The sequence below is a fragment of the Salmo salar genome, chromosome 04 (genome assembly GCF_965601325.2).
Source record: "Salmo salar chromosome 04, fSalSal1, whole genome shotgun sequence".
NCBI lineage: Eukaryota > Metazoa > Chordata > Actinopteri > Salmoniformes > Salmonidae > Salmo > Salmo salar.
In genome coordinates this window covers 74,902,113-74,916,113 of record NC_138294.1, presented here as the reverse complement: position 1 = coordinate 74,916,113, position 14,001 = coordinate 74,902,113, and the positions used below count along the sequence as shown (strand labels likewise).

General features: G+C 41.9%; 1 protein-coding gene and 1 pseudogene across 1 annotated transcript; one reads left to right on the top strand and one right to left on the bottom strand.

Moving 5' to 3' along the window:
- Positions 1 to 1,368: 1,368 nt before the first annotated feature.
- On the top strand, positions 1,369 to 3,450 carry upk2 (uroplakin 2). The gene is given in 5 exon segments (NM_001140930.1): positions 1,369 to 1,481; positions 1,935 to 2,078; positions 2,292 to 2,433; positions 2,540 to 2,598; positions 2,753 to 3,450. Coding segments are annotated over 5 exon segments (540 nt in total). The 5' UTR covers positions 1,369 to 1,429; the 3' UTR covers positions 2,896 to 3,450.
- Positions 3,445 to 4,944, bottom strand: LOC106603683 (tripartite motif-containing protein 29-like; annotated as a pseudogene).
- Between the last annotated feature and the right edge of the window lie 9,057 nt (positions 4,945 to 14,001).

Here is a 14,001-nt window from a genome sequence, read left to right as displayed (position 1 = left end):
TAAGCCAGTGACTCAGCCCCTGTAATAGGGTTAGAGGCAAAGAATCCCAGTGGAGAGAGGGGAACCGGCCAGGCAGAGACAGCAAGGGCGGTTCGTTGCTCCAGTGCCTTTTCGTTCACCTTCACACTCCTGGGCCAGACTACACTCAATCACTGAAGAGATGAGTCTTCAATAAAGACTTAAAGGTTGAGACCGAGTCTGCGACTCTCACATGGGTAGGCAGACCATTTCATAAAAATGGAGCTCTATAGGAGAAAGACCTGCCTCCAGCTGTTTTCTTTGAAATTCTAGGGACAGTTAGGAGGCCTGCGTCTTGTGACCGTAGCGTGCGTGTAGGTATGTATGGCAGGACCAAATCGGAAAGATAGCAGCAAGCCCATGTAATGCTTTGTAGGTTAGCAGTAAAACCTTGAAATCAGCCCTTGCCTTGACAGGAAGCCAGTGTAGAGAGGCTAGCACTGGAGTAATATGATCAAATTTTGGGGTTCTAGTCAAGATTCTGGCAGCCGTGTTTAGCACTAACTGAAGTTTATTTAGTGCTTTATCCGGGTAGCCGGAAAGTAGAGCATTGCAGTAGTCTAACCTAGAAGTGACAAAAGCATTAATTAATTTTTCTGTGTCATTTCTGCACAGAAAGTTTCTGATTTTTGCAATGTTACGTAGATGGGGGAAAAAAAGCTGTCCTTGAAACAGTCTTGATATGTTAGTCAAAAGAGAGATCAGGGTCCAGAGTAATGCCGAGGTCCTTCACACTTTTATTTGAGACGACTGTACAACCATCAAGATTAATTGTCAGATTCAACAGAAGATCTCATGTCTGCACGGTTCACTCCTGAAAGTTGCTCATGCCTGCAGCCTTCGGACACGGTCGATGGCCATAAGCGGGGGCCATCCCAATTCTCTCATCAATGTAGTGAAGTCAGGAGGACTTTAAATTTTATCATCTCACAAATTGACTAGACCTCCATCTAATAGGAATAAGGCAAGAGCCATTGGCCGTTCATTAGTACCTGACTATACCAGTGGAGGCTGCTGAGGGGAGGACGGCTCAAAATAATGACTGAATTGGAGTCAATGGAATGGCATCAATGGATGTTTTTGATACCATTCCACTCCAGCCATTACCATGAACTCCCCAATTTAGGTGCCACCAACCTCCTGTGGACTATACTATATATAAGACTGGGACGTTTAACACTATGTGGACCATTAGGCTGAAGAAAACACGATAAGATAAACAAAAGTTGTGACAGTACACAGATAAACCTGGTCAAACTGGTTTCCCTCTATTGTTCCCAGGCAGCACCTTGTCCCTGATTCGCGGATGTCAAGGTCAATTCTAGTTATTCCAGCGCTCCCATTCCATATAATGTGGTTGTGTTCACACGAGTCTCACCTACTCAGCACGGCTTGAAATCTATCAACAACAATGAGGACAATGTTCATCTTCTTTGGAATACTTTTCACCCTTTCAAATGCAGGTATGTTATGATTTTGATCTTTTTTCAAATGAACCTTTATTTAACTAGGCAAGTCAGTTAAAAACAAATTCTTATTTACAATGAAGACCTACCCCAGCCAAACCCTAACGACGCTGGGCCAATTGTGCGCCGCCCCATGTGACTTCCAATCACAGCTGTTTGTGATACAGCCTGGAATTGAACCAGGGTCTGTAGTGACACCTTCAGCACTGAGATGCAGTGCCTTAGACCACTGCGCCACTCATAAGATTGAATATTCACTTTGTCAAAACCTTTCTGACCTAGAAATTGTAACACACAAAGTCACAATTATGTCATAATTTGATCGAACATATCCTCATCTTAAACATTTTAAAAACACAGTGCATTACTGTATCTTTTGAGATACATTTTTGATGATTCATTATTCATAACATGTGGTTATTCCTTTTCCAAATTGTTGCTTTACTCTAGAATTCCAAGTGAGCCTTCTGAAAGAGTCAGATGGAGTTGTAACAGGCAGGTTTGCTGATTCTTTACTTTTGAGCCTGCCTCCATGTGCTTTGGCAACACAGAGCGTGACTTTGGAGTACAACAACACTGACACCAACGAGAGCAGTGAGTGTTCCTTTTGGCCTTTTGTCTCCTAATATCAATGTGATTATGGGAGGAATCTTGCATAACTCTCCATTCAATTGCTAAAACCAATAATTTTATTCTGACAAGACAATGGTAACAATGGTCATTTCGAAAATACTAAACCAGAAATAATTTTTATTGTTGTCATTAGTAATATTTATAGTACCGGGGTATGAATGTCTCCTTCCACAGAAACTTTGGTCAATATATTCAAAGTGCTCCCCTGTCGGTTCAGAAGGGACATCATCTCAACCATTGAGAATAATGCCCAGTTCACTACCAGCAGAAACCTGGGTTATCAAGTGACAAATCTCACCACTGGCTCAACATACAGGTAGATAGAGCTATTTTCCCCTTACATTTTCATCGTCCTGTATTTATCTTTTTTTTTTCTCCAAGATTTTCGACCACAATTAAATAGCTGTTATATTTATTTCAAGGTTTCAGTATGTGGTAGGGGCAGAGAAGAGCAACATTCTGGAGGTCTCTACAAGACAAGGTATTTTAAGACAGTAGTACCCATTGTCTTTCTATGTCATTCTACTAACCTTTATATCTGGAGTCAATATTCAGCACCGTCACATACAGGTTTCTGACTCCAGTTGCAAGTATACAAAACCTGAAACATATTTTCTGTATGCTTTTTATTTCAGTCAAAGACCACAACCAAATAGACTCTGGCCTGCCAGCATGCAGTGGAGCCATGATGGTCATCACTGTCATACTGTCTGTTTCCATGTTCATTTTGCTGGTAGCCCTCATTTTCACTGTTGCCCATTCCCTTGGTGGGGATTAAAACACATTTCTAAAGTCTGAATTTCACATTTACTATAGATTTTATATGGATACATTTATACTTCATATGCAAACACGCATCAGTACTGCACATTGCACATTATTTAATGATACAGTACCTTTGAACAATATTCTATGAGGAATCTGTTTCCAGAACTTTATAGTACATTTAAAACCTTCAATTATAGTGTTTTATGCAGTTTCAACTGCTGTCTATCGTTCGCTTATTTGGAGTATGACTGAATTAAAATGGTTTGAAAAGTTAATTGTATTTTTGTTAATCATACTAAGAATTCCACTTAATTGTTAATTGATTGTCATAAATTACAAAGGCTGATGGATTATTATAACACCATTCACATGTTGAATATGAAATGTTTTTGTTTTACTGCGCCGCTTAGTTTTGACAAATGACATCTATGTGGAAGCAAAAACTAAACAACATTCCAATGTTACATTTCATTATTATTAATAGCAACAAACATCATTAGTCAGCCTACATCAACTTCATAGCATTATAAAACATTTGATAAAAATAAACAAACTTTCAAATTCTTATGATTTGTCATATCCGAGCCCTTGTTCAACTCTATCGCCTTACGAAGTGCACTGAGCAGGTGCTCCCACATAGTCAAAGGAGTCAGAGTATAGAGCCAGCCCAGGTGGTGACTACAGACTATAGCAGGACTTCCTATCAAGTCCTTTCTCCACACGGTCAGGGTCAGCAGACCACAATGATCAGCCCTTTCAAGCACGTCTTGGAGCTCAAACAAATCATAATATCCCACTGGCACGTTGTTCACAGTCACCACCTCATCTCCTTCTTGTAAACACCCATGGGCTGGTGAGTTGTTTAGTATAGTTGATATTACCATAGGTTCTAATTGGTTAGTTCACCTTAAGAGTCTAAATCCAATGCAGGTGTCTGTATCTGACTTGTACAGGGTCACTTTCAGATGCTTGTACTGATTGCTGCTCATAGTGACGTCCACAGAGTCAAGACCCAAGGGCGGAGAGTGTGGGTCAAGCTGGGTTCTCTGCTGAGGTTGGAGCTGGGCTAGGGGCTGTGCAGGGGGGCAAGCTGCTGTGGCTAGGGGCTGAGTAGTGGGCCAGGCATTGGATTTAGAAGGTATCTTCTCCACCTCTTCCTGACAGATTTTCTCCAGTCTCTCCTTCAGCTCAGACACACTCCTCGTCACATCCTTGAACCATAGACATGGGCAACAGGAGGGGCTATGTACACCCTTAGGGTCCAGCTTGGCAATGAGAGACAGGACAATCTGGAGAAAGTGGATGTGATCCTCTGTGTGTGAGAGCTGTTCCAGCTCAGCGCCTCTGCTCCCCAGCTCAGCAACCTCCTGCTTCAGTCGCTCCTGGAGTCCTTCAGACCCACTCACTGCTGCCCTCTCCTGGGGTCTGATCAGCTCCTTCACCTCAGAGCACCTCTCAATGGAGCGGATCATCTCAGTAAAGATCCTCTCACTGTTCTCCACTGATTCATCTGCAAAGTGTATGATGTGGAACACACCCAGTTTAATATCTCGCAGCTCCCTTTCCCTCTCCTGGATCATCTGCTGGTACGTTGTCTGTTTCAGATCCAGCAGCTTCTGTTTCTCAGTCCCTTCTGATGCAGCTGAGACTGTCTCATGGCCTTTATGTTCATCCATCAGACACAGCAGACAGATACAGTGCTGATCGGAATGGCAATAAATCTCCAGCAGCTTGTCATGACGAGAGCAGATCCTCTCCTGTAGTTGTGTGGAGGATTTGACCAGCCTGTGCTTCTTAAAAGCAGGAGATAGTGAGGCTGGAGGTGAGTCTCACAGTAAGAGGCCAGACACACCAAACAGGACTTGAAAGCTTTACATTTTCTACCAGTGCAGACATCACACTCCACATCTCCAGGTCCAGCATAACAGTGAACAAGAGGAACAGCTGTGTGTTTTTTTTAGACAATATTATTATGCATGCCAAAGATTCCAAATTCAAACAATGGCAAGTATTTTAGTCCAGAAATGGTTATATTTAATAAAAATGTCTTATTACTCATGAAGGTCTTACCGTAAATAGATTTAGAAAAACCTTAGTATAGTTATAATATAAGTTACTATTCAGTCAAAGCTTTGTATAACTAACCCAAGAGAGACCACAGCCTGTCCTTTCCAATGGGAGCAAATGAATCATAGTGGGCAGAACAAGCAAGGTGGTCGGCAGAGCCAAGCATATTTCCGTTAGGGAACGCCTACTCTGTGAAGTGAGCCTGTGTAATAACGCAATTCGCCTTTGCACTCCTTCTAAACAACGCAATTTTTGGCAAAGGGTAAAGTCTACAAAACTTAGTCCACTCTGTTTGTAACAGATTTTAATTTTTGGAACAGAAAACATTAATGAGATCAAATGTTTAATCGATGAGAAAATCACACTGCATGCCACTGAGCTTCCTCTCATCACCACATTTGGTGGTGAGTGGAAATGCCAACCAGATGCTTCAGATTTATGTATCCGGTGAAACATCTGGCTCATTCGTTTTCTCTCTCTCTCTCTCTCTCTCACACACACACACACACACACACACACACACACACACACACACACACACACAGCAGTGGGAGTGGCCATCCCTGCCAGTGCACGTAACCAAACATGATCTATATTGACAAGATAGTCCAGTGTCCACTCAAACAATGCATGTCCTCATAGATGGAAGGCAGGCGGGAAGAGGTGAGATCAGGTGGGACCATTCTAGCCAATGAGAGCAGATACACGTGTGAACAACAGGCACAACTAAATAGTTTTTCCTAAACATTGCCGGAATGCCACGTGCATCCACTTATATCAGTACATTTGTTACAGCCTAAACATTCCGAAAATTCTATTCGATCAAATTAGCCTCACTTAATTGGACACTCTCATAGACCCCCATACAAAAAAGGGCTTTTCTCATGGGGACAGATGTGGGCGGAGTAAATACTAACGTTAGCTTCGCCATTCTATCCGATGTAACTTCGTGGAGGCCAAACTTTAACGGATTATTATTTTTTAATTATGAAAGGCTCCTGGTGCACAAAATTGACGACATATATCGGTGCGCAGTGAGAGTTGAGTGGGGATGAACAGATTTGGTTCAGTCAGTAGCAGTACTCGGCAATAGGGACTCGGGAGCAAATGACACACTGTGCCCGGTGTTGTTGTCTTGCCGGCATGCAACTGAGCAGTAAATTCTATCACCAAAGATTTGTTCTGACTAACCCAAGATAGACCACAGCCGGTTGTTTCCAATGGAAGCGAATTAATCATGTTTGGCAGAACAAGCAAAGAGGTGGGCAGAGCCACGCACGAGCTAGCGAGATCCCACTGGCGCGTTCTAGCATGTATTTGCATATTTCCGTTAGGGAACGCTTACTCTGTGAAGTGCGCATGTGCATTAACTCTATAAACCCTTGCACTCCTTCTAAAGAACACCATTTTTTGAAACTTTGGCAAAGGATAAAGTCTACAAAATGTTGTCCAATCTGTTTGTTTACAGATTTTAGATTTGGAAACAGAAAACAGTATTCAGATAAAATGTTTAATCGCTCCATCTTCTCCCACTGCTGGTCACTGGGCTTCCTCTCATCACCATATTTGGTAGTGAGTGGAAACACCAAACGGATGCTTCACATTTATACATCCTGTGAAATATCTTGCTGTGGTATTACAGTGGCATCCAGATGGCTACTATCAATATTACAAGTTATTTCTCGTGTAGGCGGCTATCCTACTCAAAATATAATCAAGTGGGATGGAACAAATTGGCCACGTTAGCTACCACCAGTGACATGTGACGCAGCAACAGTGGGAAGCTTCTCAATACACCATTGCACAGCTCATTCTATACAGTCATTAGCAAGCAGGGTTGCCAGGTCAAGCACAATTTCTTGGCCGGTGACTACTCAAAACCTACAATGTCTGAAAACTAAGCCAAATGTTTTTTTTTGACAGGATGAAGGGAGATGTCATATCTATACAATTACCTATTTTTCCATAACGTTATCGAGCCAATTAAGTAGGAGAATCATAGTAACTTGTGACGGCTTTGAAAGCAAAATTTGGGTTTCCTCAAAATAATAATTATTGAATGCTATGACATTGCTTAATAATAGCAGTCAAACAAGTTAAATCAACATCCATTGATAGAAAATGATCTGGCAAAGGCAAATTATATTTTTTCTTGACACATATTCAAATTCCTTTATTACGTCATAAGGTACTAACGTCATTGCTGCTCTACCAAGCAAAAAGGCAGTAACTGCTCATTTGGTCGAAAATTAGTTCATGTCATTTTTGCTACATTAAATACATGCTTAATCATGTGGACAAGTATCCTGCCTCTATTGTATTGTGTTTTGGAGAAGATGGGGGTCATGTTAATACCTCTTAAGGATCTGACCCTTTTTTAAATTTTCGCCTAAAATGACATGCCCAAATCCTACTGCCTGTAGCTCTGGAACTGAAGCAAGGATATGCATATTCTTGATACCATTTGAAAGGAAACACTTTGAAGTTTGTGGAAATGTACAAAAAGTAACTGCATAAAGTTACTGTGAAACCAAGGTAAATAAAAGCCATTTTTCTCACTTCCACGCTATGAGCAGTTACTGCCTTTTTTATAGTAGGGCAGTATGGTATATGGCCAATATACCACGGCTAAGGGCTGTTCTTCTGCACGACTCAACACAGAGCGCCTGGATACAGCCATTAGCTGTGGTATATTGGCCATTTTTACAACAGGTGGGTCTAATCCTGAATGCTGATTGGTTAAAACCGCATTCCATTTGGTGTCTATTGCACAAGTTGCCACCGGCTAAATCTATGAAGTTAAAATGCCTATTTACTCTGTTCCATCTGACTGCACAATCCAACCAATTGAAAAAAGGTAAAACGAAACGCAGGTAATTTGCAGTCATTTGAAGTGATTGTGTTATTGTAGATGTGTTGTTGGCTAGCTCCTCTGAATGACAGTGTCCTGATGAGTGAGCACATTTTCTATGCCAGGTGAAATCACGCCTCACCAGCTTATTGTTATGGATGTATCAAAATAAATGTCACTAGAAAACAGTTTAAACAAATGCAAATGCAGTTACTTTACTGTTATTCTGGCTTTTTGATGTGACTGTAAATTAGTAGTAGTTGGCTAGCTAGCAAGCAAGGGATAAGAATGTTGCCAGCCAGTATGGCAATGGAACATTTAAAACGAACGACTGGGTCGCGTCCATAGATAAAGAACAAAAAGACTGAACGACTGGGTCGCATCTCTAGCAACCATAGATTTGTGTCGGGACTATATCTTGTGGAAGGATGAAATAGTAGGCCTATGAATAGATTAATAAAAATAACATTTTTAATTAAAATATGTCAAATCATTTTTTGAATATGTTGGTAACCCGTTGTATAAAAGTGATAATGCCCTCGAAGTCAGTGTTTGGAGGATATATTGGCATGGTTTGCCGACCTGTGCCAATATATCCTCCAAACACCGGCTTCGAGGGCATTATCACTTAAATACAACATACCCTGGGGTGCCTTGATGCTATTATAAACTGGTTACCACTGTAATTAGAACAGTAAAAAGTATACCACAGCTTTCAGCCAATCAGCATTCAGGGATCAAACCAGGTTTATACATTTTAAATCCCCTTTGCACGTGTGCATAACTATAGATAAATCTGACAGGAGAGTTTGAGTGATGAAAGTTGGACTGAGGATCTCGAAATATCTGAACAAGAAAAACTTGGGTGAACATAAAAAAACAAATGTTGGTCTATTTTCTGGCAATTGTGCTGTTATATGTGCCAGATGGTAAGACTGCAACCCATTTGCGACATTAATTTATCATGTCAATAGGCATAGGTTACAGACTAAAATCTGGGTTTATGATTGTAATTAAATTTTGCCATAGTTTGCTTAGCTAAAGGCAGGTAGCCCATAGCCCCTGATAGGCCTACATCTAATTCCAGATAGTTTACAGCAGCCTAGACAAGATGTAGGCAAGATGTAAACTGAACGATTTAGCAGCTTGCTTAGTTCAAATGAACAGACTAATATATTAATGGATAGCGAGGTGATTTCGCAATAAGAAGCGCTTGTGTTTCCCAATAGCCTGCTGCAATAGGCTACTGAGGATGGGGTCATAATTTAAATCACTGAATTAAATATTAACTATCAGGAGTCAAAGTAAGACCCAAGTGCAGACTGTGTGAAGTAACAATGTTTATTGTAACCACAGGGCAGGCAAACAACAGGTCAAGGCAGGCAGGGGTCGATAATCCAGAGCCGAGGCCAAGGTACAGGACGGCAGGCAGGCTCAGGTCAGGCAGAGGTCAGTAATCCAGAGGAGGAGCAAAGGTACAAGATGGCAGGCAGGCTCAGAGACAGGCAGTGGTCAGGCGGGCGGGTACAGGGTCAGGACAGGCAAAGGTCAAAAACCAGGAGGTCGAGAAAAGCGAGACTAGGGGAAACCCAGGAGCTGAGCCAAACCGCTGGTAGGCTTGAACAAACAAGACGAACTGGCAACAGACAGACAGAAAACACAGGTATAAATACACAGGGGATAATGGGGAAGATGGGCGACACCTGGGGGGGGGGGGGGGGGGGGGAGGGGGGGGAGACAAGGACAGGCACAATTTGGCATACACATTAATAGGCTACCTGATGGCCACAGAGGCAAATGTATAATTCTCCACATTTAGCCTAATGTCAGTTTCATTGAGGACTTTTCCCCATAAAAAGAACCATGCAGAGGGAGTTCCATTACTTCCATTTCAAATTTCCACTCAGGCAGCCCTGGAGACCCAAGAACTGAGCATACATAAAGCACTTCGCTTAATACCGTTTTCTTACAGCAGTAAATATTAGAATGCAGTTTATACCACCTCCAAGTGAATTTATGTAATGTGCTCTAGTGCGCCCAAAGTCGTTTTCCAGGGCTTTGTATCCATTCTTTCTTGATGTGCATCAGTTCTAGCGTATTATTATGTTTTATGGAAAAAGGGGTTGGAAATAGGTGTCTCCATAATGACAATCTAAATAGCCTACATACAACTGGTAAAAAGTTGTCACGTGCACACGTGCTGCTCTCTCGCCTCTCGTTCACGTGACTCAGCCAATAACTGTAGTATTCTCTCAACAAACATACACTGAGATGGGGGATATGCCATTGCAGATTAGGAGACAGCAGCTAGCAATGAATTATTGGGTCAACCTACAGGGACATGGGGTGTCTCATCCTGCAAAAGGGATTTTACAGGCATGCTGGGTACATGAGCGAAGACAGAACACAAGCTTTGGGTGGGTGGGTAATACCCAGGCGAAGGAGATGGGACTGTATGGAAGCTTGAGAGTCACTTGGGAGTATGGCTAGACGGTACACTGTCCTTCTCTCAGCACATATCAAAGCTGCAGGCTGAAGTTAAATCTAGACTTGGTTTCCTCTATCGAAATCGCTCCTATTTCACCCAACTCCCAAACTAACCCTGATTCAGATGACCATCCTACCCATGCTAGATTACGGAGACATCATTTATAGATCGGCAGGTAAGGGTGCTCTCGAGCGGCTAGACGTTCTTTACCATTCGGATTTGCCACCAATGCTCCTTATTGGACACATCACTGCACTCTATACTCCTATGTAAACTGGTCATCTCTGTATACCCGTCGCAAGACCCACTGGTTGATGCTTATTTATAAAACCCTCTTAGGCCTCACTCCCCCCTATCTGAGATATCTACTGCAGCCCTCATCTTCCACATACAACACCCGTTCTGCCAGTCACATTCTGTTAAAGGTCCCCAAAGCACACACATCCCTGGGTCACTCCTCTTTTCAGTTTGCTGCAGCTAGCGACTGGAACGAGCTGCAACAAACACTCAAACTGGACAGTTTTATCTCAATCTCTTCATTCAAAGACTCAATCATGGACACTCTTACTGACAGTTGTGGCTGCTTTGTGTGATGTATTGTTGTCTCTACCTTCTTGACCTTTGTGCTGTTGACTGTGCCTAATAATGTTTGTACCATGTTTTGTGCTGCTACCATGTTGTGTTTCTACCATGTTGTTATGTTGTTGCTACCATGCTATGTTGTCATGTGTTGCTGCCTTGCTATGTTGTTGTCTTAGGTATCCCTTTTTGTAGTGTTGTGTTGTCTCTCTTGTTCTGATGTGTGTTTTGTCCTACATTTATATTGTATATTTGTTTTTTAATCCCAGGCCCCAATCCCCGCAGGAGGCCTTTTGCCTTTTGGTAGGCCGTCATTGTAAATAATAATTTGTTCTTAACTGACTTGCCTAGTTAAATAAAGGTTAAATAAAAATAAAATAAATATAGCAAGGCATTTATTTCAAGTACAGAGGAAAGTCGGGGAGGACGGCAGGAAGGGACAGAAGAGAGGAGGCTATTTTTACAAGGTTAAGGGTGGGACACAGCCAGTAGAATAAGTCCTTAAATGTGATAGGAAAGCATCCAATAGGAAAGTGTTATTGTCAGGAAACAGAGACAGTGGAGCATGTATTGCTACAGTGTGGGCAGTATCAGAGGGAAAGAGAGAGGCTGAGATCTAGTATGAGGGAGGAGTGGATAGAGGAAATTAGTTTAAAGAGTATATTGAGTAGAACGTCATTAGATATAGTCTGAAATATTTTATCTTTTTTAAGCGCAACGGGCTGGCAGGTAGGATTTAGTTTCTCTGTCTCTGGCCCACACTCCAGTACAGTAGGTGGCGGTAATGCACCATAACGTTGGATTCCAACCGTCGATAAACCCCACCGAAGAACGAACGAACACACACACACACACACACACACACTCTCTCTCTGATAGTCAGCAGCAGGTAACAGTGACATATTTAAGAGAAATGCCATGGCGGCCGCAGTGCAACTTAGAAGTAGCTCAAAAACCTGCAACCCGTCGTTCAATACATTTTCACCTTCAACATTGTTTTCAAAGTATCCCAATTTGCCAGGAAAACCACAAACATGGCAACACTGTTGACAAGGACAGACTGGGACAAGAATTTGGCCCTTTTATTTTATCCACAACAGCTCACATCACTGCGCGCGCCGCCAACACTCCATCACCACACACACCCTACACACCCTTCTTAGACACAGGAAACAGTGCTGACAACATTTTCATACATCTTTATGTACACTATTTAATATTTATGTGCACTAACCCCTAATTAATTTGTGGTTCAACACCTGAGGAAGTAGAAACTCAAAACGCTAGATTGACAACTCTAAATAATACACACTGCTGGTTTGGGTCGGGACAATACCAGTATTGCGGTACTCGTTAGTATCGTGGCAAGGAAACAAAACATGAAGCAGATTGAACTTCTTTAGGAAAACAGCCCTAATGTTGGAAACAAACATATCATTCAGAGTCAAATCTATTGTCCCAGGCCCTACTGCTAATAGTAGCTAAGTATTCATCCAACAGTAAATTGAAGTTCCTAAATGTGAAATACATATATATATATATATATATATATATAAAATAAAAAAAATAAAATAAAAATTCTTAAGTCCCTTAAGTCCCTAAAAAAAATGTTTTTTTTGTAGTTGTAGGGTACTACCCATGAGACCTACTGTATCCCATCGCGATGGACGGTGCACATTTAGTGTGACCGCCACTCCATATCTCAAAGCCATAGAAAATATATTGGTTGTAAAACAGTTGCTATAATTTTCTTGTTTAACCTTTATTTTGACAGGGAAGACATATTAGGACCTAGGTCTCTTTTCCAAATGCGCCCTGTATAATACAATATTGTAACGAAGACACTGTGTCGAGAAGCAGCTGAAACGTTTAATTAATAAAACAACAACTATTGACCGAACCAACATACCAGTAGCATCTTTGCATAAACACAGGATCAATACTGACTGGGGAAGGAACCTAAGGGAGTGCCAGATATAGGGGAGGTAATAAGTGAGGTAATGGAGTCCAGGTGTGCCTCTTGATGACGTGCAGGTGCACGTAATGATAGATGCCAAGTGTGTGTAATGATGAATCCCAGGAATGTTGGTTAGTATACCGGCGACGGCGAACGCCGGAGGGGAGGAGTGGGTGTAGATGTGACAAATATAAAATGCACATTAAACACAATATATACACTGAACAAAAATATAAACACAACATGCAACAATTTCAAAGATTTGAATGAGTTACAGTTCTTATAAGGAAATCAGCCAATTGAAATAATTTCATTAGGCCCTAATCTATGGATTTCACGACTGGGCAGGGGTGCAGCCCGGGCATAGGTCCACCCACTTGGAAGACAGGCCCAACCACTTGGGAGCCAGGCCCAGACAATCAGAATTTGTTTTTCCCCACAAAAGGGCATTATTCAGACAAAAATATTCCTCAGTTTCATTAGCTGTCCAGGTGGCTGGTTTCAGACGCTCCCGCTGGTGAAGAAGCCGGATGTGGAGGTCCTGGGCTAGTGTGGTTACACATGGTCTGCGGTTGAGAGGCCAGTTGGACATACTGCCAAAATTCTCTAAAAATCACATTGAAGGTGGCTAATGGTAGAGAAAATAACATTAAATTATCTGGCAACAGCTCTAGTGGACATTCCTACAGTCAGCATGCCAATTGCATGCACCCTCAAAACTTGAGACATCTGTGGCATTATGTTGTGTGACAAAACTGCACATTTTAGAGTGGCCTTTTGTCTCCAGCACAAGGTGCACCTGTGTGATGATCATGCTGTTTAATCAGAAATATGAAAAAATTGTTTAGCATATAATGATGAATGTGTTTTGATGATTTTGTACTATAACATAGGGGACCTCTATTTTTAAGTTCAATGGGCGTGAGTGGTGAAACACTATCATTATCTGTTCTTTTGATGTTGAGTCTTTGTCCAAGAAAGGGATGTTTGGGTACATAAGTTATACTGTACAAGTTTTGGTGCCGAATACATTATGTTGTTACAGGCGTCAAGCTTATGGGCATGTGGCAGCAGTGTGTAGAAGGGAGGTTCCTAGGTGTGAAAAGTATGCAGGTAGGACTAGATATATTTAAAAAGCGGAGTAGGGTGGTGGGTTTTTTGTGAGTGTAGGATT